At 42.4% G+C, this 25,406-nt stretch overlaps 1 protein-coding gene across 2 annotated transcripts in view; it reads right to left on the bottom strand.

Annotated features, from left to right (window-relative positions):
• Nucleotides 1-8,211: 8,211 nt before the first annotated feature.
• Nucleotides 8,212-25,406, bottom strand: part of EXOC1 (exocyst complex component 1) — a 49,296-nt gene continuing 32,101 nt past the window's right edge. For both annotated transcript variants that reach the window (XM_070948624.1, XM_070948625.1), the window contains 8 exons: nt 20,806-20,969; nt 19,496-19,606; nt 19,329-19,405; nt 17,096-17,324; nt 16,006-16,189; nt 14,074-14,273; nt 11,066-11,260; nt 8,212-9,858 (listed from right to left, as the gene is read on the bottom strand). In XM_070948624.1, the coding sequence (XP_070804725.1) occupies nt 9,706-9,858; nt 11,066-11,260; nt 14,074-14,273; nt 16,006-16,189; nt 17,096-17,324; nt 19,329-19,405; nt 19,496-19,606; nt 20,806-20,969 (1,313 nt within the window). In that variant the 3' untranslated portion in view covers nt 8,212-9,705. The remainder of the gene's footprint in view (nt 9,859-11,065; nt 11,261-14,073; nt 14,274-16,005; nt 16,190-17,095; nt 17,325-19,328; nt 19,406-19,495; nt 19,607-20,805; nt 20,970-25,406) is intronic.

The following is a 25,406-nucleotide window of genomic DNA, read 5'->3' as shown; positions in this document are numbered from 1 at the left end:
TGTGAAGATTCTCTATAAACAAAAAAAAATGGGTTCAAAAAGGGGACCAGTAAATAAACCTATACAAATTACCATACACTTATAACATTAACTTTTAAGACCAAATCACATGCTTGCCAGCACTGAGTGAATTCATTGCAAAGATGGGAATGGTATTCTGGCAATTCAAATTAGTAAATAAAATCAACAGGGGAAGGTGTGGATCCAAACAGAACCCTGATATAATGATATTATAGCACCTGGCTATAGTAACACTAATAACATACAGTATTATTAGCTATCACCATATTTTTATTTTTTATTATACATAACTCAAGGCGTGAACATGCCTCTGCTTCCCATTTTCCCACAACAACAATCCTGTGAGTTCAGAGAGCGCAACTGGCTGAAAGTCATCCAGCAGCTTTCATGACTAAAGGAGATCTAGAACTTGCAGTCTCCTGGTTTCTAGGCCAGCACCTTAACCACTAGTTAGACCTTGACTTACAGAAGAGATTCATACTAGTTCATCCCAAAGTGCATAGCTAAATGTCTATGGAGATTCTCAATCATCCAAGTCATAGTTGTCCCAAAGGTGCTTTTTCAATTGGCAACTGGGCTTTCTGGTTTTCCTTTTCTAAAAAAGATGTTTCGCTTCTCATCCAAGAAGCTTCTGAAGGCATTTCACTTCTCATCCAAGAAGCTTCTTTGAAGACGTTTCGCTTCTCATCCAAGAAGCTTCTTGAAGACAATTTCACTTCTCATCCAAGAAGTTTCTGAAGACGTTTCGCTTCTCATCCAAGAAGCTTTTGAAGACGATTTTGCTTCTCATCCAAGAAGCATCTGAAGATGTTTTGCTTTTCATCCAAGAAGCTTCTTGAAGACAATTTCACATTTCATCCAAGAAGATTCTGAAGACGATTTTGTTCTCATCCAAGAAGCTTCTGAAGCTGTTTTGTTTCTCATCCAAGAAGCTTCTTTGAAGATGCTTTGCTTCTCATCCAAGAAGCTTCTGAAGACAATTTCACTTCTCATCCAAGAAGCGTCTTTGAAGGTGCTTCGCTTCTCATCCAAGAAGCTTCTTCAAAGACGTTTCGCTTCCCACCTGAGAAGCTTCAAAGAAAAAGAAAAACAAGAAAGTCCAGTTGCCTCTTGGGAAAAAAAAAAAAACATCTTTGGGACATACTAGTTACTAAAAAAAAAAAAAGTCATTTCACAAAAACCACCAGTTCAAATACTATTTAAGCTCTTGTGAGGGAAAATAAGGACGCATGTCATTTCTGTCTTGGATTAAAGGACCAGAGCGAATATATATCTGGGGTAAAATCCAGCAGGTTCTGACAGGTTCCGAATGAACCGGTAGCGGAAATTTGGAGCAGTTCGGAGAACCAGCAAATACAGCCTCTAGCTGGCCCCAGAGTGGGGTGGGAAGGGAGATTTTGCAGTATCCTTCCGCCAGGAGTGGGGTGGGGATGGAGATTTTGCAGTATCCTTCCCCCTGCCATGCCCACCAAGCCACACCACGCCCACCAAGCCACGCCTACAGAACCAGTAGTCAAAAAATTTAAATTTCACCACTGGAATATATATATTCTCTGGAATATATATATCGCTCAGGAATGGCAGGTCCCTTGGACGGTGTTTTATACAGATTGACTGATAGATAGATATAGATAGATATAGATATGTTTCTCTTTAGCCAGGTTCTACCTACGTAAACCAAGATGTTATGCAGCCCTAGTTCAGTGAAATCACAATTCACTAGTTTCTGGGCCTTTTTTTTTCCCTCTCTTCTGGCAGCCAGCAGACCCTTTGCTGCCCATTGGGAGACTAAGAAACTAGTGAATTGTGATTTCACTGAACTAGGGCTGCATTAACATCTTGGTTTACGTAGGTAGAACCTGGCTAAAGAGAAACACACATAAAACCTACGGAAAAGAAATATATATATATATATATATATATATAAATACTTTTCTAGTCAGGGTTTTTTCTTACGTAGCTCAAGATGTTTGTATAGCCATAGTGGGGTGATATTGTGAGACTTAAGGGAGACTGGGATAGTACTATTTCTGTCTTATGAGACTTCATCGGCCAGCCACACCCTTATTTAAGTACAAGATGTAAGAAGTCTCATAAGACAGAAATAGTACTATCCCAGTCTCCCTTAAGTCTCACAACAGACAACACAAAATGTCTGATAAAGCCTGAAAGTGGCGATTTGAGATATCACCCCACTATGGCTATACAAACATCTTGAGCTACGTAAGAAAAAACCCTGACTAGAAAAGTATTATACATTTGAACTTACGAATTAAAAGAACAAAATTGTATATGCTTCTAGAAATTACCTGCCACAGAGTTGTTGGAAAGCATATTATGCAATAAAGCCAGGGGTAACCAACCTTGGCCACTTTAAGCCTGGCGGACTTCAACTCCCAGAATTCCCCAGCCAGCAAAGCTGGCTGGGGAATTCTGGGAGTTGAAGTCCGCCAGGCTTAAAATGGCCAAGGTTGGAGACTCCTGCAATAAAGGGATGAGTACAGAAGCGAAGGAGGCAGAGTAGAAAGGAAGAGGGGAGGTGAAGGCTGCATAAAGGGACGTCCTGGAGACGAGGGTTTAAAAGGGGGGCTGGTTGAAACACCTGGCAGCCCATTAGCCTGGGGAGGGTCCTTGGGGAAGCTTGGCTACAACCGCACCAACCTGCTGGGGCCTCCCCAGGCGCCCCGCTCGCTCTCAAGGCCTAACTCGCTTCGCTTGACGCCCCCCCCCCACCCTTCGGGCGCTACTTCCAGCCGGGCGACGTCATCCTTCCAACGTCATCTACGTCGTCATGGAAACGGGGCCCGCGGCCTCGTTCGGAGGCGGGAGGGCCTTCGCTGCTGTCTCCCGCGCCTCGTCAAGTCCTGGGAGGTAAAGGCGGCCTTTGAGTCGAGCTGCTTGCCCCTTTCTTTCTTTCTTTCCTCCTCCTCCTCCTCCCGCCGCGCCGACGACGACGAAAAGCCAGCGGGACGGACCAAAGGAGCCGTTTGAAAATGGCGCGCGGAGGACGGGCGACTTCCTCTTCGGGTCGCCCCAGCAACCAGCGTTTGGAAAGCAAACGGGGGAGGGAAGAGTCTCGCGTCCGCACAGCGGCCCCTGCTGGAGCTTGGTGGGAATGGCACATGTCTATGGAGCTTCTCAGTCATCCAAGGTGCTTTTTTTAAAAGAGGCATTTTTTTCAAGCTTCTTGATAATAATAGAATAGAATAGAATAGAATAGAATAGAATAGAATAGAATAGAATAGAATAGAATAGAATAGAATAGAGAAAAGGGAATAGAATAGAATAGAATAGAATAGAATAGAATAGAATAGAATAGAGAAAAGAGAATAGAATAGAGTAGAATAGAATAGAGAGAATAGAATAGAATAGAATAGAATAGAATAGAATAGAATAGAATAGAATAGAGAAAAGAAAATAGAATAGAGTAGAATAGAATAGAGAAAAGGGAATAGAATAGAATAGAGAAAAGAGAATAGAATAGAGTAGAATAGAATAGAGAAAAGGGAATAGAATAGAATAGAGAAAAGAGAATAGAATAGAGTAGAATAGAATAGAGAAAAGAGAATAGAATAGAATAGAATAGAATAGAATATAGAAAAGGGAATAGAATAGAGTAGAATAGAATAGAATAGAGAAAAGAGAATAGAATAGAATAGAATAGAATAGAATAGAATAGAATAGAATAGAATAGAGAAAAGAGAATAGAATAGAGTAGAATAGAATAGAATAGAGAAAAGAGAATAGAATAGAGTAGAATAGAATAGAATAGAATAGAATAGAATAGAATAGAATATAGAAAAGAGAATAGAATAGAATAGAATAGAATAGAATAGAATAGAATAGAATAGAATAGAATAGAATTCTTTATTGGCCAAGTGTGATTGGACACACAAGGAATTTGTCTTTGGTGCATATGCTCTCAGTGTACACAAAAAAAAGAGATACATTCGTCAAGAATCATAAGGTACAACAATGACAGTGATAGGGTACAAATAAGCAATCAAATCATATTAGGAAACAGTCAGTATAAATTGTAAGGATACAAGCAACAAAGTTACAGTCATGCAGTCATAAGTGGGAGGAGATGGGTGATGGGAACGATGAGAAGATTAATAGTAGTGCAGACTTAGTAAATACTTTGACAGTGTTGAGGGAATTATTTGTTTAGCAGTGATGGCATTTGGGAAAAACCTGTTCTTGTGTCTAGTTGTTCTGGTGTGCAGTGCTCTATAGCATCATTTTGAGGGTAGGAGTTGAAACAGTTTATGTCCAGGATGCGAGGGCTCTGTAGATATTTTCACAGCCCTCTTTTTGACTTGTGCAGCATACAGGTCCTCCATGGAAGGCAGGTTGGTAGCCATTGTTTTTTCTGCAGTTCTCATTATCCTCTGAAGTCTGTGTCTGTCTTGTTGGGTTGCAGAACCTTGGATGAATCTTGGATGAGAAGCGAAATGTCAAAGAAACAAAGAAAAACAAAAAAAGTCCAGTTGCCTCTTGAAAAAAGCCCCTTTGGGAAAACCATGCCCTGGATGACTGAGAAGCTCCATAGACATTTAGCTATGCGCTTTAAAATGAACACCCTTTGAATAGTGTGGGAGTAACAGAGCAGAAGAAGCTTCTTGGATGAGAAGCGAAATGTCTTCGAACAAAAAAGCAGAAAGTCCAGTTGAAAAAGCGCTTTTGGGTGGGAATCGCAACCTTTTTCATTGGAAGGAAAACAAGACTTTTTGGTCTTCAACTCTATTGGACTGCTGGCACAGCTGGATTTTTTGTTTTTTTTAAAAAAATCGTGCTTTATTTGAAGCTTTTAAATCTCTTGCCTAGGAAATGTTATTTGCATCCAGATATAAATCTACGTATCCAATGGTAGAGGATGCGTTCATTCCGTTAACGTTTCTAATTGGTTCACTGTCTCCTGTTAAATTTCACGCAGCTTTAAAGGGAAGCAGAAAATGACAAGTGGATTTTACCACCAAGGATGTGAAAAGTAACAGTAACAGAGTTGGAAGGGACCTTGGAGGTCATCTAGTCCAACCCCCTGCCCACAGAGGAGACCTGTACTAGGGATTCGAACAGCCGAACTTCTGACTTTTCTGATCGACAAGCTCAGTGTCTTAGCCACTGAGCCACCTAGTCAGACCATCAAGGTTTTTGTTAGCCATTTCTCTTTATCTGATCATGTAACTGACCAGACCTCTCATTTCCTTTGAAAACATTAAAGCAACGCAGTGCTGATCTGTGGAGGAAGACCGTTGTCTCTGACTAGTATCACCAGGCTCTGTTTCTTTGTTTGTGTCTCGCTCATTCAGGGCTCTCTTGATTTTCACATTCCCATTCTGCACTCCTTATGCTGAAAAGGGCTGGATCCATGGCCTTCAGCAATTCATAAGAAAGCCAAGAGTTGTGGCCAGAATCTGCATGCATTGCACACCACCTTGGTGATCAGATAGCTTGCCTCGGTTGACTTGGGAACCAGCTCATTGCTGGTTCCCAAGATGAACTGCTTAATGGCCGGCTGGGTGGGTGTGGGTAAGTGGTCATGTGACTGGGTGGGTTTGGCCAGCTCAATGTCACTCATGTCGAGGGGTGCCTTGCTGGCCTCTACTTGCTCCTCTCCTCTCAACCACTCCTTGCCTCCCCGCCTGGGCTCCTTAGGCCCCCTACAGGAGGCAGTTGTTGGCCCCCTACAGGAGGCAGTTGTTGGAGCTAAGCAGCCATCATGAGAAAGAATTGGCAAAACAGCTGGCTCAGTTCAATTTGGATCCGGCCGAGGAGGCGGCTCAGCAGAAGCACCTCATTGAGGACTACAAGCATAGGCTTTCCAAGTAGAGAGAAGACTGTTCTGACCTAGGCTTCCTTAGACAGTATACAGCACAAACTTAGTCCCCGGCAAACCTCTTTAATTCATACGGCTATGAATTATTGTCATTCCCAGTCCAAAAGGCTTCTCAAACAGTCTTGCAGGGGAGTGTTTACAAACACTCACCTTATCTCCCTTGGAATGCTGCCAGAGAACTAATTGCCAAATGCAGGGCAAGGCCAAACTTAGCACAGAGTCAAACAGAACTTTTCCAGAGCTTTTATCAACCAGATGAACTAATTGCTTCCTGCAAAAGCTCACGTCCCATTCGCTTCTCTTTTATGTCTTATGGGAGGGGCCAATCATCTCCAAGCCTTACTCCCAAGTCGACCCTGTTTTCTTAATTGTTCCTGTGTCCTGGCAGCTCTGTGCATGCGCATACTGGGAACAGGCTGACACTCTTCTTCTGCTGTCAGACTCTGGAGACTCCGGAGACAGCAAAGAACTATCAGATGGCCTTGGCCCCACTCTCTGCCTCTGATGCAGAGCCCTCATCCAAGCTTTCCCCAGCGCCCAGGACTGGCCCAAGTTCCTCCCCAACCTCCTCACTGTCCGACTCTGCTGCCAGTTCTGCTGGCCACCAGCAGGCCACAACAATTGCATGGGGATGGATTTTGTCCTGTAGGGGACACAGGAAGAAGGCAGCGTTGTCAGTTTTCATCAATGATGTGGATTCGGACAATCACTTCTGTGCTCAAGGAAGGAGAACCTCCATCAGATGCTCTCACAGTAACTCTGTCCATAGTCCAGGGATCAGAGGGCATAACATGTTTCCAGTTTCAGAGTTGATCGTGATGAAAGCGAGCACGAGGCCCCTCTCCTTTCCCAGGCAAAAGTGAGAAAGTCACTTTAGCATTCAGCTTTGTGTCCAAATCCACAGCGTGGACTATGCCGATGAGCAAGCCTGGACTATTTATTTGGCCTGAAATCTGGGCTTCAGTACATGCCATAATAGAAAACACGGGCACCCAGAATTCCAAGAGCACCTAAAATCAAAATTATTATTTTGTAAACCTTGAGTGATGAGCAGGTAGTTCTACTTTTTTTTAAAAAAATCTCCCTTCTGTGCTGCTGTCTTGACCTTTCAGGTACAGGTAGAAATTTGAGGGTATCTTTTTGACATCATGGTTGTGATGGCCAGTCTCTAGAATCCCATTGAATCAACCATCTCTCCTTGCAATACAGCAGACCTAATTATGTTCGTTTCCGATTTCCTAAGAATGCTTCAAGGGTACCTATGCAGAATCCAGAACAGAAGCCATCTGGGATTTATTTGATTCAGATTCTCTCTCCTCTAATGAGGTGTTGAAAATCAGGATCATTAGTTGTTTGATGCTGGTGCTCTCCTTTCCAGTAGGCCAACCTACTGGAGCCTTGGTGGAGCAGCGGACTAAAGCGCTGTTAAATAGCACTTAGTTGCCAGCTGCCTGCAATTACTGCAAGTTCGAATCTCACCAGGCTCAAGGTTGACTCAGCCTTCCATCCTTCCGAGGTAGGTAAAATGAGGACCCGGATTCTGGGGGCAATAAGCTGACTTTGTATAAAAAAGAACATCGCTTGGGGGGGCCAAAAGCCCTACTAAGCAGGTACATACAAAAGTATGAAGGCTATTGCTTAACACAGTGTTTCTCAATCTTGGAAGCTTGAAGATGGGTGGACTTCAACTCCCAGAATCCCCCAGCCAGCGCTGCTGGCTGGTGGATTCTGGGAGTTGAAGTCCACCCATCTTCAAGCTACCAAGATTGAGAAACACTGGCTTAACGCATTGTAAGCCGCCCTGAGTCTCCGGAGAAGGGTGGCATATAAATCGAACCAATAAATAAGTAAGTAAGTAAGTAAGTAAGTAAGTAAGTAAGTAAGTAAGTAAGTAAATAAATAAATAAATAACATCTTTTTTTTAAAAAAAATGTAAAGTGTATTTGACAAATGTGGCACTTTAAAGTTTGGCAAGTGCCAAGATTCTGGATAGTTAGATATCAATGAATTTCCTAATGGGTACTCAGGATCTTCCCAATCATGTAAGAAATTGTCTTGTTAAGCTGACTGACACATTTATCGCTTCTTTTGATTCCCAAGCTGAGCTATCAAGGAAACCGATGAACTTTCTCAAGATTCTATTGATTACCGATATTGGATAGCACATATTAAAAATAAATATGAGAGTCCCCTATCATTCTACATCAGTTTAGTGCACACTGGAGGGTTGTTGTTGAGAATTTTTTGGGGGGCAAATGCAATTGCTTTTTATGACACTTTAATGGCATGAAAACATGTGCTATTAAATATATCAACAATTTTGTAAATGCAGGACAAATAGATACAGTGTCATCGGTATGGTAAACATTTATTCACATTTCATTCTCCAACACACTTTCTCCTTTTCACTTGAATCAGGAAAGGCTGTACAAGTATTTGACACTTGCCTAGATACAGAATAGACTGAGGACCAACAAACTGAAGCTACACAACTAAAATAGAATATAAACAAATGGTTCTTAGGCCTAAGAATTAGAAAGGTACATGTTGAGTTCCTCACGGAGCGGGGAGGAGAGTGGCATGGCATATTGGCTCTTCAAAAGCAGGGTAACATTTAACAAATTTAACATTTGTGTTTGTAGTGTGGTCAAATAGCATGACAACTGTTACCATCACATGCTAGTTCAGCTTGCTTTTTTTATATGCTCATTGTAAAGTAGCATGGTGAAAAAACAGCTTTGTGAAAAGGAACAAGCCAAACATTTCTACAAATTCCTTTCTTGCTACTAAATAGAAAGAAGTTCTGCAAAGAGGTAGTCCCATTTCCACACCATTTCCACCAGTAATAATTATAAAACCAGGAGGCGAGAAAACATAATTTCCACAGCGTCTGGAATCCTCATCAACTAAAGATATATGTAGTAGCTTGAGCGAAAACAGTGCAGTAAGGAAGAAACTGAGATAGGTAAATACATTGGCAGGTGCCATTTTGTGTCATATGAGTTAAAGATTACAATAGGAGGACATAATCTAAAAAAGACATTTTGAGTTGCAATAGTTCTTTTACAGAAGAGTAGTATCTTGCATTTTTGTTTCTAATTACAGCCATTCAAACAGATTTACCATTATGATGCTTAAATCTAAAAATTTCAGAGTTGCCAAGGAAACCTCAATCAATGCACTGAACATTACTTCATATACAATCACTGGCTGCTTCTTCTGAAGAAATAAAGCATTTTTTTCCTTTGTGCCATGCTGAGGCACCACTAATAATCCCCCTCAGGAAATAAGTACTTTCTTTGTAAAGAGCTTCAAATCAAAAGAACTGCAATTACATAATCTTGTAAATTGATTCTCAGAATCTCAGCCATCTTATTAATCTATATATTAACATGCACTTTCAAGGGGAAAAGGAAACACCGTAAGTTGATATAATATCTATCCTTATTAGTTTCTTAAAGTAAAGGATTAGGAAAGCAGATGAGCTTAGTATAATAAATATACATTTGACATGCCACTTACATGTGAAAATGTATAGTTCAACACTCTTTATCCAGCAATTAGGCAGTACTTCTGCCTAGGCCAATTTTCCAACTGAGTGGACTAGAATTCTCAAAATTGTTAGCCAGCAGGACCAAGGACAATCCTGCTGTGAATTCTCAGAGCTGTAATCCAATTTTATATACGACAGCAAGTTATATTAAGGAAAGTCGGCCTAAGCCAACTGCTGATATGTATGACGATAATTAAGAACATCCTGCGGTTCCTCAAAATGACAACTTCCAGTGTCAACGATGCTTTCCAGCAATTTTGTGTGCGGTTGCTTGATTTGCGCCAGGTAAATTTCAGTGTGACTGTGCAATACTGGAGAAGTAATCTAAAATATCCTGAATGGTAAATTCCATAGTAATTCCAGAACCAGGATAGCAACGTGCTATTAAGCCTTCAAAATGCTTGTATTGCCGTATGAATTCGTCTTGCATGGAATGCCACACCACCTATCAAAAGGGGGAAAAGGTGGAATCTTTAATAAATAAATGAAAAGCTCCAGTCCAAAACTCCACAGGTGAAGTCACGTTAAATGTTTTCAGTGTTAAGTTCCAGAAGTACCTGGGGAATGTGAATTTAATTTCATGCACTAATGCCTGAGGCATCGATGAGTTTCCACTCAGATGCTAACCTATGTCTGAGCTGTGTGACTTAAATGGTAACAGGGGCTTACATGACCTCATAGTCCTTCCTACAAACATTTATCTCAGCATAAACTATTCATGTAGAAAGAAGAATAGTTCTCCTCAGCATGCTAGAAAGAATGTGCTGTACTACCGTTTCCCTTAAAATAAGACATCCCCTGATAATAAGACCAATCGGGCTTTTGAGCGCATGTGCTAAAATAAGCACCCCCCTGAAAATAAGCCCTCCCCGAAAATATTTAAAAGCATGCACAGTAGGTCTCCGCCATTTCCTCTGGTTAGGGAGACAGAGCTGGAAATCAGGCAAGATGGCAAGAGGAGCCCCGTCTTGCTCCATACGCCCCAAAATAATAAGACATCCCCGAAAATAAGGCCAAGCACCTTATTTCAGGGTTCAAAAAAATATAAGACAGGGTCTTATTTTCGGGGAAACACAGTACTATTCATTCAAGTCCTATCACCGTGATGGCAAACCTATGGCACGCGTGCCACAGGTGGCACGTGGAGCCATATCGGTGGGCACGCGAGCTCAGCTCCGGCGCACATGCACGCACCATCCAACTGATTTTCGGGCCTTCTGGGTCCACCAGAAGTTGGCAAACAGACTGTTTCTGGCCTCTGGAGGGCCTCCAGGATGGGGGTGGGGAGGCTGTTTTTGCCCTCCCCAGGCTCCTAGAAAGGCTCTGGAGCCTGGGGAGAGCAAAACACAGGCCTAACGGGCCCACCGTGCCATCACATGCCAAGTGCGGGGGGGGGGGTGTCGCATGCATGCACGGGGGGTGGGGTGCATATAATTATGGGTGTGGGCACACACGCGACCCCCCCCTGCACGTGACCCCCGCTCTTGGCATGCGATGGCAAAAAGGTTAGCCATCACTGTCCTATCACTACATACTACATACTAAATACTAATCCAAACTAGTATAATTCAAATTTCATTCTTGTGATATTAAAAGACAAATGATGAAAACCGTAATAGAGGTCCTTCTTTCAGCCTGCTCTCTTACATTACCTGAAGTAGGTTTTCTTCCTCACACAGATGTTTGTCCACCTTTCTATAAAGATTGTCCAATCCCTTTTTGACTTCTTTGCCAGGGTACTCCTTAATAACTTTCCTTAGCTCCTGTTTACTGAAGGCCAGCTGGTAGCTCACTTCCTCTTCTCGCACTCCTTGAGCCACACGGCCTTCAACACCCTCGAAGAAGTGCTGCAATGAGATACAATTCAGATCAACTTCCACGTTGACACCGCTTCCATGCCCCAACGCTTCCAAAACGGTTGCAAGGCAATTCGCCTGCATCTTCCAACCTCGTACAGGTAGTCCTCGATTTACAACAGCTCGCTTAGTGACTGTTCAAATTTAGAGCGGGACTGACAAAAAGCGACTTATCACCATTTTTCACCACTTATGACCTTTGCAGCATCCCCATGGTCACGTGATTTACATACAGACGCTTGACAGCTGACTCAGATTTATGACAGTTGCAGTGTCCCGGGGGTCATACGGGATCGCCTGTCTGACAAGCAAAGTCAACGGGGAAACCAGATTCACTTAATAACCGTGTTACTAATTTAACAACTGCAGTGATCCACTCAACAAATGTGGCAAGAAAAGTCGTAAAATGGGACACAACTCATTTAGCAAATTTCTCACTTAGCAATGTAAATTTTGGGCTCAATTGTGGTCATAAGTTGAAGACTACCTGTAGTTTCTAGAGAAGTCTCCTGTGGATTTTACTCCACTAATCATTGCGTAGGGGGCGGGTGCTCATCTCTATTTCAAGGCCCTAGAGCTAGTGCTGTCAGAAGACATTTCCGAAATCATGTGGCCAGCATGACATCACGGAGTGCTGTTACCTTCTCACAAAAGTGGTACCTATTTATCTATTTGCATTTGCATGTTTTCAAATGGCTAGGCTGGCAGAAGCTGGGGCAAGGACGGGAATTCACCCCATCACATGGCGCTCAGATCTTGAACTTGGGCTGCTGGCTTTCCAGCCAATAAACCCAGCATCTTATCTACTGAGTCACCGCGCCGCTAGGAGTAAAAAATCATTCCTCCACCCTGAGCTTCCACAGATTCTCTAGTAACAAAAATCCCATCCTCCCACTCCATGTAATAAAGTACATTTTATATTTCCTAAATACCTAAATTATATTTATTTAAGGTAAAGGTTCCCCTCGCATATATGTGCTAGTCATTCCCAACTCTAGGGGGCAGTGCTCAAATCCGTTTCAAAGACGAAGAGCCAGCTCTGTCCGAAGACGTCTCTGTGGTATTGTAGCCGGCATGACTAAATGCCAAAGGCGCACAGAACGCTATTACCTTCCCACCAAAGGTGGTCCCTATTTTCCTACTTGCATTTTTTATGTGCTTTCGAACTGCTAGATTGGCAGAAGCTGGGACAAGTAACAGGATCTCACCCTGTTACACGGCACTAGGGATTCGAACCGCTGAACTGCCGACCTTTTGATTGACAAGCTCAGCATCTTAGCCACTGAGCCACCGTGTCCCTTATATTTATTTAGGTATTACCAATACCTAACTACAATCCAATCAATTTCTATAAGGGGAATCCGAAAAGAGGCTCAGCCATACTTTCCCATGAAAGATCTGAAGCCTAAAAGATAGGCGGAAACTCTTGTAAATTGGGAAGTGCTCATAAATTCTATAGAGGTTTGATTTCTGTTTCTTTTTTTTAATAAAAACGCTAGGTTTGCTGCAGTTTCATCCAAGCAAGAAATATATTAGTTGTCAAACAGAGCCACTATCATAGAATCACACAGCTCCAATGCAAATTTGCTTCCTTAATGCTCACATTCACAAACGCAGAACAGTTATTTGGTCTTCAGTATCTAAAGCAAACCATACTTTCATAACATTAAAATAGAATGGCACAGATTTAATTTTACCCTTGAGTAGAGAGTGGGAGCCATACTTCAGAAACTAAATTTGATTGGCTTTAAATTACAGAGAAACTTAATTTAAAATTACATAAAAAACAAATATACTGTATTTTTCGGACTATAAGACGCACTATAAGAGCCGAGGTGGTGCAGTGGTTAGAAGGCAGTACTGCAGCTACTTCAGCTGACTGCTAGTTCAGCAGATCAGCGGATCAAATCTCACCGGCTCAAGGTTGACTCAGCCTTCCATCCTTCCGAGGTGGGTAAAATGAGGACCCAGATTGTTGGGGGCAATATGCTATTTAGTATACTGTCTTTGGTGTAAGCCGCCCAGAGTCCTCGGAGAGTGGGCGGCATAGAAATATGCCAGTATACAAAGACAGTATTAGTCATAGAAATATGACTAATAAAAATAATAATAATAGTACTTTTCCACCACAAAAAAGTGGGTAGAAATGTCAGTGCGTCTTATGGACCAAATATGGCCGCTTTGGCAACCCGAAAACCCCCCGTGTGTCCCATTTTTGCCAAAAACAGGACGTGCAGAGGGTTTGGGAGGCCCGCAGAGTGCTCCTGGGGGTTGGGGAGGCAAAAAAATGGGCCCATTTTTCACTAAAATGGGCCTGTTTTTAACAAAAACGAGATGCACAGAGGGTTTGGGTGGCCTGCAGAGTGCTCCTGGGGGCTAGGGAGGGCAAAAATGGGACGTGTGTGTGTGGGGGGGGGTTGGGAGGCCAAAAACGTACTTCTTAAAAATACTATTTGTGGCTTCTGCGTTTTTGTGGTATGATAGAAAGCACTGAAGGACAGCAGGTCAACAAGTATGAAGGAAACTGTGCAGTTTTTCGAACACTTAAAAGAGATTTTGAAAATATTCAATTTGTTATCAGCAATCATGTAACCATTAATCCAGAGCGATATTAAGAAGGAATACTTTATCACTTCTTCCCACTCTCAGAAACCTGCTCTTAGAAATTAGTTTCGCATTATTTGAATGATCTGGAAAATAGAGTATTTAATGAAGGAGAGAATACTTTATTTGTGTTTTATAAAAATATGTATTTTTGGTTTTAACCCAGAATTAAAGAATTTTTTTAAAAAAACATTTCTTACATTTAATTTCTCAAGCGGCTGTCCCAAAGAGTAGATCACATATGACTGTAAGTAATCTGTGTATTGCTGTTTGGCTTCCTTTTTCTCGGCCTCTAGACAAGAGATCTTCAAGCGAGAGAGCGTTGCAAAGATATGGTGAAAGTTCTCCATCATAACCACATCCCGAGGAGTCTTTTGGCTTTCATTTGCTACTTTCTCAACTACAAAAATAAAAAGAACGCATCCCATGTAGACATAACCACCATGAAGTATCAAAGAGCAATGATAATGATATACGAGACCGCCTGCTGCCAGCAACAGCCTCCCACCGGCCAATACGTTCCCAGAGAGAGGGGCTCCTCAGGGTGCCGTCGGCCAGACAATGCCGACTGGCGACACCCAGGGGGAGAGCCTTCTCTGTGGGGGCACCAGCCCTCTGGAATGAGCTGCCTCTTAAGATTCGTCTCATCCCTGACCTGCGTACCTTTCGCCGCATCTTGAAGACCCTCCTGTTCCAGTAAGCCGGCCTGGCCTAATACGAATTTTAGAATGGGTGTATGTGTGTTTTAATCTATAGGCCAAATTTTTATATATTCAATTTTAAATTGTTGTAAATTTTGTACATTTATATTGTTTTAATATGGCTGTACACCGCCCTGAGTCCTTTGGGAGAAGGGCGGTATAGAAATCTAATAAATCAAATCAAATCAATCAAATAACTATGCTTACTTTCTAAATCAGAAGATTATTGTGATAAATTTGGAAATACAAGCAAAGAGTTAACTGTAAAGGATAGTGGACAACAAATTAAAAAGGTCTTAACTAGTAGTTATAAAACAGAAAAAAGATAACAATGAAAGAAAACTAGTAAGAGAGAAAGTAAAATTATATTATTATTTTAGTGTACTACACAGTGGTGAAATCCAGATTTTTTTACTACCGGTTCTGTGGACGTGGCAGGGGAAGGATACTGCGAAATCTTCATTCCCACCCCATTCCAGGGGAAGGATATTGCAAAATCCACATTCCCTCCCCATTCCTGAGGGAAGGATGTTGCAAAATCTCCATTCCCACCCCACTCTCGGGCCAGCCAGAGGTGGTATTTGCTGGTTCTCCGAACTGCTCAAAATTTCCGCTACCGGTTCTCCAGAACCTGCTGGATTTCACCCCTAGTACTACAGTATAGTTAAAATCAATTATTTCTCTCATTGTTATCATCATTAAATTATTTGAATCAGAAGTGAGTCTTCTGTCTCTTCACACTAGCCCATGCTTTGGGGTGGAGTCTGGGCAACTGAATGGAGCTGAGTGTTTACTGGCCGGATGCCCTTCCTGTTGCCAAAGCGGAATTATATTCAGCAGATACTATATTCTCATCATGCCCAGAGAGAGAAATATCTGATTCTACCTAGGATCAAACTCACAGCCTCCTGATTGTGAGACGAGAGCTCCACCTCTAGGCCACCACATCACTCATGCTTTGTTTAACTATAACTGGTGAGAATCAACTAATTTACTAAGCGATAGATAAGGATTTAGCCTGAACAGCATGTAAAGTCAAAATCAAACAAACTGCATTTATAACTTAAGAGTTCCACGCAGCCATAGCATTCAGTGGGCATGCATGTCCAAATCATAATTCCTTGGAATTCCCCAGATTCAGCTAGATTATGTCTTAGTTTTGCTTGTGGACTGTCCCTATAAGATAAGTACCTCTAAATCAGAATCTGGAAATTGACAACAGAGTTGCAAAAACATGGGATGAAATACCGAAACACTTCATCCATGATTGATAGGTACAAACTCTCAAGTAACAAAAATGATTTGGAAGTGACTTGTAGTGCAATAATGCATAAACTTCAGCAATATAAGACTTTAGCCCAATTCTTCAGTAAAATGAGATATTATTTATGACACATAGCAGATCACTGACTTTCAGAAAAGAGATTTTACCATTAGCAAAAACTGCGCGAATAAGTTTCAGGTAAGCTTTATCTAGATCTCCTCTGCGTTCAGCATTTCTGAATATAGATTCAGCCAAGGCTGCAAACTCTTCAAATTCAGCAACGAAAGGAAGAATTCCAACTTTGCTCTTCTTGGATATCTTTACATCTTCCATCTGCTTTATCTGATTACTCTAAAACGATATTAAAAAAAAAAAAAAGATTAGCCATGTTTTTAATCTTAAACTTATATTTCCACGCAGGAAACCGATTTCCGATAAATAAGGGGATCTCTGATCGAACGGTAAAACAAAGGGATTCTAGTTACATTCGGAAAAGAAGATTGTCAAGGCATGTTCGTATCCCTCTGCATTTGCTACACAACAATATGACTGCACAAGATCAGTGTGTGTCCATGTGTGAGTGTGTAATATTCATTCCACAGGTTTCATCTTTCTTCGTCTTCTCATCCACATGAAATGGAGGGGAAGGGGTCAGGGGTGGGCTTCAAAAATTTTAGCAAGGGGTTCTCTACCCAGTTGCTGGATAGGCGTGGCCATGGTGGGCATGGCCTAGTCAGCCTCCTGCACCATGGTGGGGGTGGGGGTGAGGCATTTTTGCCCTCCCTGGGCTTCGGAGGCTTTCCTTGAGCCTCCAGGAGGACGAAGACGGCCTCCCCAGGCTCCGGAGGCAGCCCCGAACTTCTGGTAGGCCATTTTTTTGCCCTCCCCGAGCCTCCGTGCACGCCCTGCACTTACCTGCATCCAAAATAGGCCGTGTGGGGACTCCTGGGAGGGGTGGGGTGGGCAGGGCCAGCCAGGAGTGGGATTTGGGAGTTCTCTGAACTGCACAGAATCTTAACTAGAGGTTCTCCCGAACTCCTGCGAACCCCCAGCAGCCCACCCTTGGGAGGGGCTCCATTTAAAGGGCTAAATATTTGTACAATACTGAGTTGTTAAACACTCTGGCAATACCAAGCACAACACAGGCCGCCCCCCATCTTAGGATCTCACTTTGAATCTTGAATTTTATCCAGAATCAAAACTGCATGCAACCACTACAAACAAATCATTTAATCTATCAAAGTGCTTAAAACTTACAATGCATTTATCAAAGTTTCGCTTGACAGTCACTAAAACATTCCCAAGGGTTGTGCTAAGGAAGGAGGTTGGATCCACATTCTGGGCTGTCCACACATGATGACTCATTTTCACTAGCATATAGAGGGAATTAAAGCTGTCAATCTTGTCTCCCAGAGCAATGAGGTTATTCAGTTCTGGTTCAACACAGCGAAATATTTTTATCATCATTTGCCGGATCATGTGATTCCTGCAACAGATGGCACGGAGTATTACAATATTAACAATACTTATAAGTATTAGATACAAATACTGAGATTTAACATATATTTTAAGGACTTTATTTGATTATTTTTAATTTTCTAAGTCACCGTTCATTCACAGAGCCTTATGAAGAAACCAGTGTTGATCTATTTCAGTATTTTTCCAACTGAGCAATTTTAAGATGTGTGGACATCTATTATCGGAATTCCCCAGTCAATGCTAAGTTGGAAAAACACGAATGAAATACGACTATCATATTAGTGCGGCAACAAGCAAATATATGACTAGCTTCATGTTGCTCCCAGCTTATTTTTTAAACTCCTCTGGTCATGATTGAGACTACAGGAACTGTGATTTGCTCCTTCCCTGCAGCCTGGCATCTTGGGAGATAAAGAAGCCAGAAACAGAATACGGCTCTATTTCAAGACATTTGTGATTTTAAAAAATCACAATACTAGTTCACAAAAAGTTACCTATTTATCTATCCAACTGAGTGCTGACTGCACACCAGAATAACTAAACACAAGAACAGTTTTTTCCCGAACGCCATCACTCTGCTAAAGAAATAATTCCCTTAACACTGTCAAACAATTTACTAAGTCTGCACTACTATTAATCTTCCCATCGTTCCTATCACCCATCTCCTCCCACTTATGAATGTATGACTGTAACTTTGTTGCTTGTATCCTTACGATTTATATTGACTGTTTCCTAGTATGATGTGATTGCTTATTTGTACCATATGACTATCATTAAGTGTTGTACCTTATGATTCTTGACAAACGTATCTTTTCTTTTTATGTACACTGAGAGCATATGCACCAAAGACAAATTCCTTGTGTGTCCAATCACACTTGGCCAATAAAGAATTCTATTCTATTCTATTCTACTCTACTCTGATTTCACAACAATGCCTTTACCGACCAGGTAAATTAAGTATTATTTTATTCATTAAACATGAAACTCAGTCAACTGAACATGTTTTTTACTTTCTGAACCCACAGTCATCCACTGGCTGCCATTTGCTGTCAACCATGTCTTCATTATTTGATTTCAAATAATTCTGGGAGAAATTTTTCAAAAGTTTCACCACAAAGTCCAATGTTCTATACAAAATCCTGCCATTTCCTTTTTTAGGAGCAGCCTGGTGCAAATAAAATATGTTATGCTTAAGGCAACACTCAACCGAATTTCTGTGGCTTTTAATTTCAATTGTTCACTGCTGCATGAGCAGCATATTTACTGTGTTTCTCCGAAAACACGACCCACCACAATAATAAGCCCAACCCTAATTTTTTGGGGGTGGGCCTAATATTACCACTACCCCGAAAATAAGCCCAGGGGGGATGGGCATGACCAGCACGAGTGGTGGCGTGTGGGGGAGGCAACTGTCCAGCTGCAGCACCCTGGCCCCTTGGGGCAGCGCAAATACCACTTTTGTCCTTCTCTTTCTGGGCACAATGTTTCTGCTTGTTGGGCCGCTTCCCCAAAGCCGGCAGCTCCACGGCCAGCTGCTTTGTTTTTTCCCTCTTTTTGGGAGGCTCGTGGAGGCCTTTTGGCTTGCGGGAGGAAAATGGGGAGGGGGATTTTCCTGCCTGTCATTCATTCCTCAAGCTCAACACAGACTGAGGGAAAGATGACAGGCAGGAAAATCCCCCTCCCATTTTCCTCCCATTCGCCAAAAAGCCTCCATTCCGAACACTGAAGGTTCAGAATGAGGCAACGGTGCATCCGCGGCATGTCCAGCTCACTGAGTCTGACCTGCTGCACCTCAAAAAAAAGTAAGACCGCCCCGAAAATAAGCCCAAGTGCTTATTTTCAAGTCTAAAAGAAAATAAGACTCGGGCTTATTTTCTGAGAAACACGTTATTTATGTGATTTATATGCTGCTAACTTCCAAAACAGTCCTGAGCAATAAAGATTCACAATTTATTCAAGATACAAAGAGCGTTTCATTTTCAAAAGATCCCCCTGCTAATTGGAAACATACTCTGAATATGCTGATTGCAGCCCACCAATATTGTGTGGCCTCGTTAAAGTTCCTCCATCAGTCTCCTCGGTATCACTCTGGAAAATAAATGGAAATGTAGAGGGAAATCAGGCTAAGATTACAGCCATTTAGCTCTGAGTCAATAATTTCCAAATTGAGATTCATACCACCGGTGTTCCAGGAATGCTGAGATGCTGTTGAAGTTTGAAGAATTTACTAATGAAGTCTTGTTCTGCCAGACAAAGCGGCTCTAATTCACTTAAGACCTGTTCAAAAATCTATGAGGATCAAAACAGATATTTAGCACGCACAAACACACATATACAAACGTCTTATTGCCACTATGTTCCTTTTAAGAGCAATGGAAGTGTTTTCAATTGACTGTACCTGTGGTCATAAGTTGCTATTAGAGGAAGAAGGGGGGGAAAAAGCAGAAATAGCTCAGAAAGTAGCTCTGCCAGATTTTTAAAAGGTGCTTAAAATATTAAGAGCTAATATTAGGAGATCAACTTGAGTGGTGCAGTGGCCTAGAGGTGAAGCTCCTACCTCACAATCAGGAGGCTGTGAGTTCGATCCTAGGTAGTGGCAGATATTTCTCTCTCTGGGCACAATGAGTACCATATTTTTCAGAGTATAAGACGCACCTTTTTCCCCCAAAAAAGAGGGTGAAAATCTGGGTGCGTCTTATACTCCGAATGTAGCCCCACCCAGCTTCTCAAACGGAGGTTTCAGAGGCTGAAAAAAGCATCAGAAACGAAGCTTCAGAAAAAAAGCCCCCAAACAGAGCTTCAGAGGCTTTTTTTCTGAACTCTGTTTCGGAGGCTTTCAGAGGCAGGAAAAAAAGTTTTTTCTGAAACAGAGTTTCAGAGGCAGCAAAAAAAAAGCAAGGCACAGAGCTCACAACCAAGGAACCTGTTGCTAAAATTCACCTCTGGGAGCAGCTGATTGGGGGTATTCCGATCCACCTGCCAATCAGCTTTTTTCTTATCTTCCTCCCCAAAAACAAAAGTGCGTCTTATACGGTAAATATCAGCTGCAAACTTTGCATTGGTGACAGGAAGGGCATCCGGCCAGTAAACACCCAACTCCATTCAGTTGCCTCGACTCCAGCCCGCAAGGGATCATGGGATCATTAAAAGACAAAAAAAAAATTAGATCAACTTCTAGCCTACTCATAGGCTAGAAGCTGCTGCCATGTGGATTCTCCAAGTGCTGAAAAGGCAGCAGAGGAAATTCTGCCAATCATTGTGAGCCCAACGAATATCCTTTTTCCATTGATATCAAGTTCTAAGGAACAATATGAAGAATTGCAGCCTGCAGATCTATTGGTCCCAGATATGGGAAAAAGCTGGGAACGCTTGATTCACGTGAAACAAGAAGGCTGCAATGGCATTTATATGTGTTAAATTAATATTTTTTTCGGGGGGGGGGGGGGGCAATAGCCGGCATGCAATTATACCCAGAATCGTTGCATTACCTTATCGAACTTAGTCCTATCTGCTACATCAAGGTCGGAAGCGGACATGTTTCCCATATCTAGCAAGGAGGATGATTGAGATCTACGGCTTCCTGAACTCTGAACGGAGAGTTTGTTCAAGCTAGATGTTGAGCCGGTCAGTTTCCCAGAGCTTCCGTGAAGGCCTATGACATAACACAAGCTAGATAAGAAGTTGCAACACCGGTAAGCATCATACGTTAAAAACGATCTCCTCATCTACCTGCATATTATGAGGGCATTCCTTACAGAATAAACACCAGAACTGCTCTGGTGTTGAATCTATTGCTTCACCAAAGACAATAAACTGATTCAGAAATGCACACTTAACGACAGACATTTAGGATCAGCCAATACAAGAACTGGCACCTAAGGCTACTAGGAATCCAGAAAAGAGCACAAGTAAGGGTAGACAGAAAGGCCAGGAACAATTCACAAAGGGGCATCTTCTAGAAGCAAAGCGGAACGAAAGCCACACATCACTATTTTCTTAGGAAGAAAGTAGAAGCAACCAACTCCTGAAAAAAATTAGGGAGATTAGTCTTCCCATTCTTGGGGGCCTTTCCAGTAGAAACCTCTCCTGGGCCACCTACTCTTACAGCTTTTATCAGTTTACTGCGGTTTGATTGTATTTCATTTCAACTGGAAAGAAATGAGAAGAAGACTATTCTTAACAGACGAGTCAAAATATTTTAAGGCTCCCAATTTTGTGTTGCTCCCTTGCTTAAAAAAAAAAAAGTTCCAGGAGTGAGTGTGGGCGGGTGTGAGTGTGGGTGTGTCTCCATCCCCATATTTCCTGCTTCCAACCCTTACATCCTTCCCCACCTAAGAGGTGGTTGACCCTCTAAAATGGGCAAATGAAATTCTAAATTATGAGATGTCTCACTCCATCCCTCAGCAAGAGTTTCGAGCAGAATGCAATACTCTGCTTTAATTCTAGACAAATCATCGTTTGAGACAGCGTAAGCAGTGGTGGGATTCAACCGGTTCGTACGCCTTTGGCTGAACCGGTTGTTAAATTGCTGGCTGGCCCCTCCCCTCCCTGCCCCTTCCAAAAGTCGTCCCCCGTCCCCGCGCCCCATTTTGGCTCTCAGGTAAATGCAGGGAGGCCTACTATGCCCAAAATGGGGTACGGGGGCGTAAGGCATTTTTAGATGTCTTGTTTCTCTTTAATTGTTTTTGGGCACCAATCACATCAGCCCAGACTGGCATTGGCAAATGGGAAGGGATTTGGAGTCACAACCAAAACATTTGACATTCTTTATTCACCCTACACTGCTGTTAATCATAATTACAATCAGTGAAAAGAAGCTAGCCTTCAGACATCATTTATGAAACTGGCTTGTTTCTGGTTATTATGATTAATCACTACCTTAAACAGTGGTTAATTTAAAATCTTCCAAATACCTCTTTTGCAAGTGTACTGGAGAAAGGAGACTTATTGCAGGATCCAATTTGGGTTGGTCACCAGGACCAGAAGTTTTGTCTTCCGAGCTTCTGGACTCGTGCTGGAGCCCTTCTTTAAGGAACTTATCCCTAGTTAGAGAACTTCTGAACTCAAAACCTCTGGTCCCGGTGACTGACCCAGATTGGATCCTGCAACATTATCCTGGGACACGTATATTCGCCTTCATTCGAGAAGGCTTATTCTTAAACTGAGAAACTATAATTCAGTAGCCCAGCATTTGAAAGGGTGTACGAAATGCAATAGGACACTGGGTGGGAAATCTCAAGCCCTTGGAGATCATCCTTTGTATAGTCAAAAGTGCTTTACGTTACAGCAGAAGTCTTCAAACTTGGCAGCTTTAAGACTTGTGGACTTCAATTCCTAGAAACAATTGCCTGCACTATTGTTGTGACCCTGACTCCCGAGCCTGTCCTAACAGAGGAAGAGGACTCAGAAGGTGATGGGGAGGAACTGACAAGGCCTCCCTCTCCAGGATCCTCCTTTCTGGCAATGCCTCAGGTCCCATCCGAAGGCCAGGAGGAACAGCCTGGGATGTGCCAGGAGGAAGGCATATCGGAGCACCAATTGATAGGGAGCGAGGATGATGAATCCTGGCTTGATCCCAGGCAGCGTCGGAGGGAGAAGCGTGCGCAGCAACGGAAGAGGTGTGGGAGGGCCAGAGATTGAGCTGAATCACGGAGCCACGCCCCACCAGGAATAAAAGTGGGTGGGATTGCTCTTCAGGCTTTGTGACGGACAAAGTTAAACCCTGAAAGTCACATCGTGATCTCTGAAATTCGGCTTGGATATATTTTGGACTGAACATTAACTAAACTCTTGTCTCATGGATAATTTGTTGCTCCTGGAACAGACTGAAGATAAGTCCCCTTCTGCTTTATGGGAGTGAAAACGGTCTTGGCAGGCATTCGGCAGTTGGCTGCCAAAACCTTGGTCTGCCAAGAATTCTTATCTGTTTACCTAATAAAATATTGGCAGGCGTGCTTGGTATTACGTTTGCCTGTGTGAGGAAGGGGAACAGAACAACTATAGCGGTCAGGTAATACTCAACCCGGAGTACCCCTAGTCTCATGAAATGCTGGTCCACAATAGCCCCAAGCCATGAAACCTGATGTGTGTTGCCACAACAACCCACATTCGAAGAGCAGCACAATAGTTCTTAGCAAACAATGCATGGGGGGGTGGGGAAGTTACGGATGACTTGATGCCCATGCAGATGGCAATGCCACTGAATACCAATCGTGTCATAGATCTTAAGACTAACAAAAGTTGGGCGGGCGTTACCTCTAAAATAATTTACTTGGCCACAAGAATGTAAGCGGGAAAAGTCAGGTAGCACACTCCAGGGACCAAGTTTCTCAAAATTACCTGCCGGCAGCTAATTGAAAATACAAATAAAGGTAAAGGTTCCCCTCGCACATATGTGCTAGTCGTTCCCGACTCTTAAGGGGCGGTGTTCATCTCTATCTGGTCATATGGCCAGCATGTCTAAACACCAAAGGCACACGGAACGCTGTTACCTTCCCACTAAAGGTGGTCCTTATTTTTCTACTTGCATTTTTTATGTGCTTTCGAACTGCCAGGTTGGCAGAAGCTGGGACAAGTAACGGGAGCTCACCCCATTACGTGGCGCTAGGGATTCGAACCGCTGAACTGCCGACCTTTCGATCGACAAGCTCAACGTCTTAATCACTGAGCCACCGCCTCCCTCTATAAAATACAAATATAGAGGCATACATATGAGTTTACGAGTTCACATTGCTGAAAGTTAAAGCTGAAGTGTAAGGGGGATGACGATGCCTGGGAGAAAGTTCTCCACCAGTCAGACTCCGTGTGCACAAAATGGTATTCCCATAATGAGTAAGGATGATGCAATGCAGAATAATGCACGCTAGCATTATTTAACCATTTTCAGTGCCTTGCATTGGGCTTGCAGCTGTCGTTTGTGTGCCCTGCCAATCCTCATGGATTCATTCACAGGGTCAGCATCCTGCACTATGGAAATGCTTTTCTCATATTCCAAGAAAATATGAGGAAGGTACGATACTTCCTAACTTTAAGATAAATTGTAAAACACGTTTTATTTTGCCCATGACTCAAATCCCACCGAAGAAATTCAATTATTTTTTTCTTTTTTTTGCTGCTTCCCCAATTGAACATTTGCTTTTCCTGTACCTCAGATCAAGTGCAAAAACACCGCATCTGACAATTCACAGGTTTTGCCGTGATAATTTGTGTGGAATTTTTTTTGTTTGTTTACCAAAACATAAAATGCACTGGCAATAACCATTTAAAAGCTCTGGCGATACTCACTCTCTGTTTCCTGTTTGACAGCACTTTCTTTTCGAGGCAGGGTGGCTGGGATGAATTAGGTTGCAAGCATCAAAGACAAAGACAAGTTAAAAATGCATTTGGCACAAATCATGCACGAGATGCAAGTTAAGCACTAGCTGGAAAGAAACATGCAGAGAACTGTAAGAAGCAAGTAACTACAAGTTGCAAACATACATAGCTGGGAAGGCACTAAGGTGGAATCTATTTAAATATGCAGGACATATGTATGTGTTAAGGAGCCTTTCCATGATTTTCCCCATTTTTTTTTAATCTGGCGGGGGAACACAAACAGAAATGATGGTGAGTCCTGAATGCAAGATGGTGCATCAGGTGCGGACAAGTTATAAGAGAAAGCAGATCTTGCTCAAAGAAAGCCACAAGATCTGAAGGGGACAAAGTGTGTGATAGGATTTTTTTACAACAGGGGTCTCCATCCTTGGCAACTTTAAGCCTGGAGGACTTCAATTCCCAGAATTCCCCATTAGATCCTGGAACACGTCTTTGGATTGCAGGCCATTTTATTAACAGGGACTAAACAGGTGGTCCTTGACTTACAGTTGGGACGAAGATTTCAGCTGTTAAGCAAGGCAGTTGTTAGGTGAGTCATCCCCAATTGTATAACTTTTTTTGGCCATCGTTGTTATGTAAATCATATATATATTTATATTTATATTTATTAAACTTTTATACCGCCCCCTCTCCCGAAGGACTCGGGGCGATGAACAGCCAAGATTAAAAAACATACAATATAAACATTAAAATACATTTAAAACAAAATTAAATC

Source organism: Pituophis catenifer, unplaced genomic scaffold (genome assembly GCF_029215685.1).
Source record: "Pituophis catenifer annectens isolate HBS135680 unplaced genomic scaffold, rPitCat1.0.hap2 SCAF_8, whole genome shotgun sequence".
Classification (NCBI taxonomy): domain Eukaryota; kingdom Metazoa; phylum Chordata; class Lepidosauria; order Squamata; family Colubridae; genus Pituophis; species Pituophis catenifer.
This window is presented reverse-complemented; position numbering and strand designations above follow the sequence as displayed.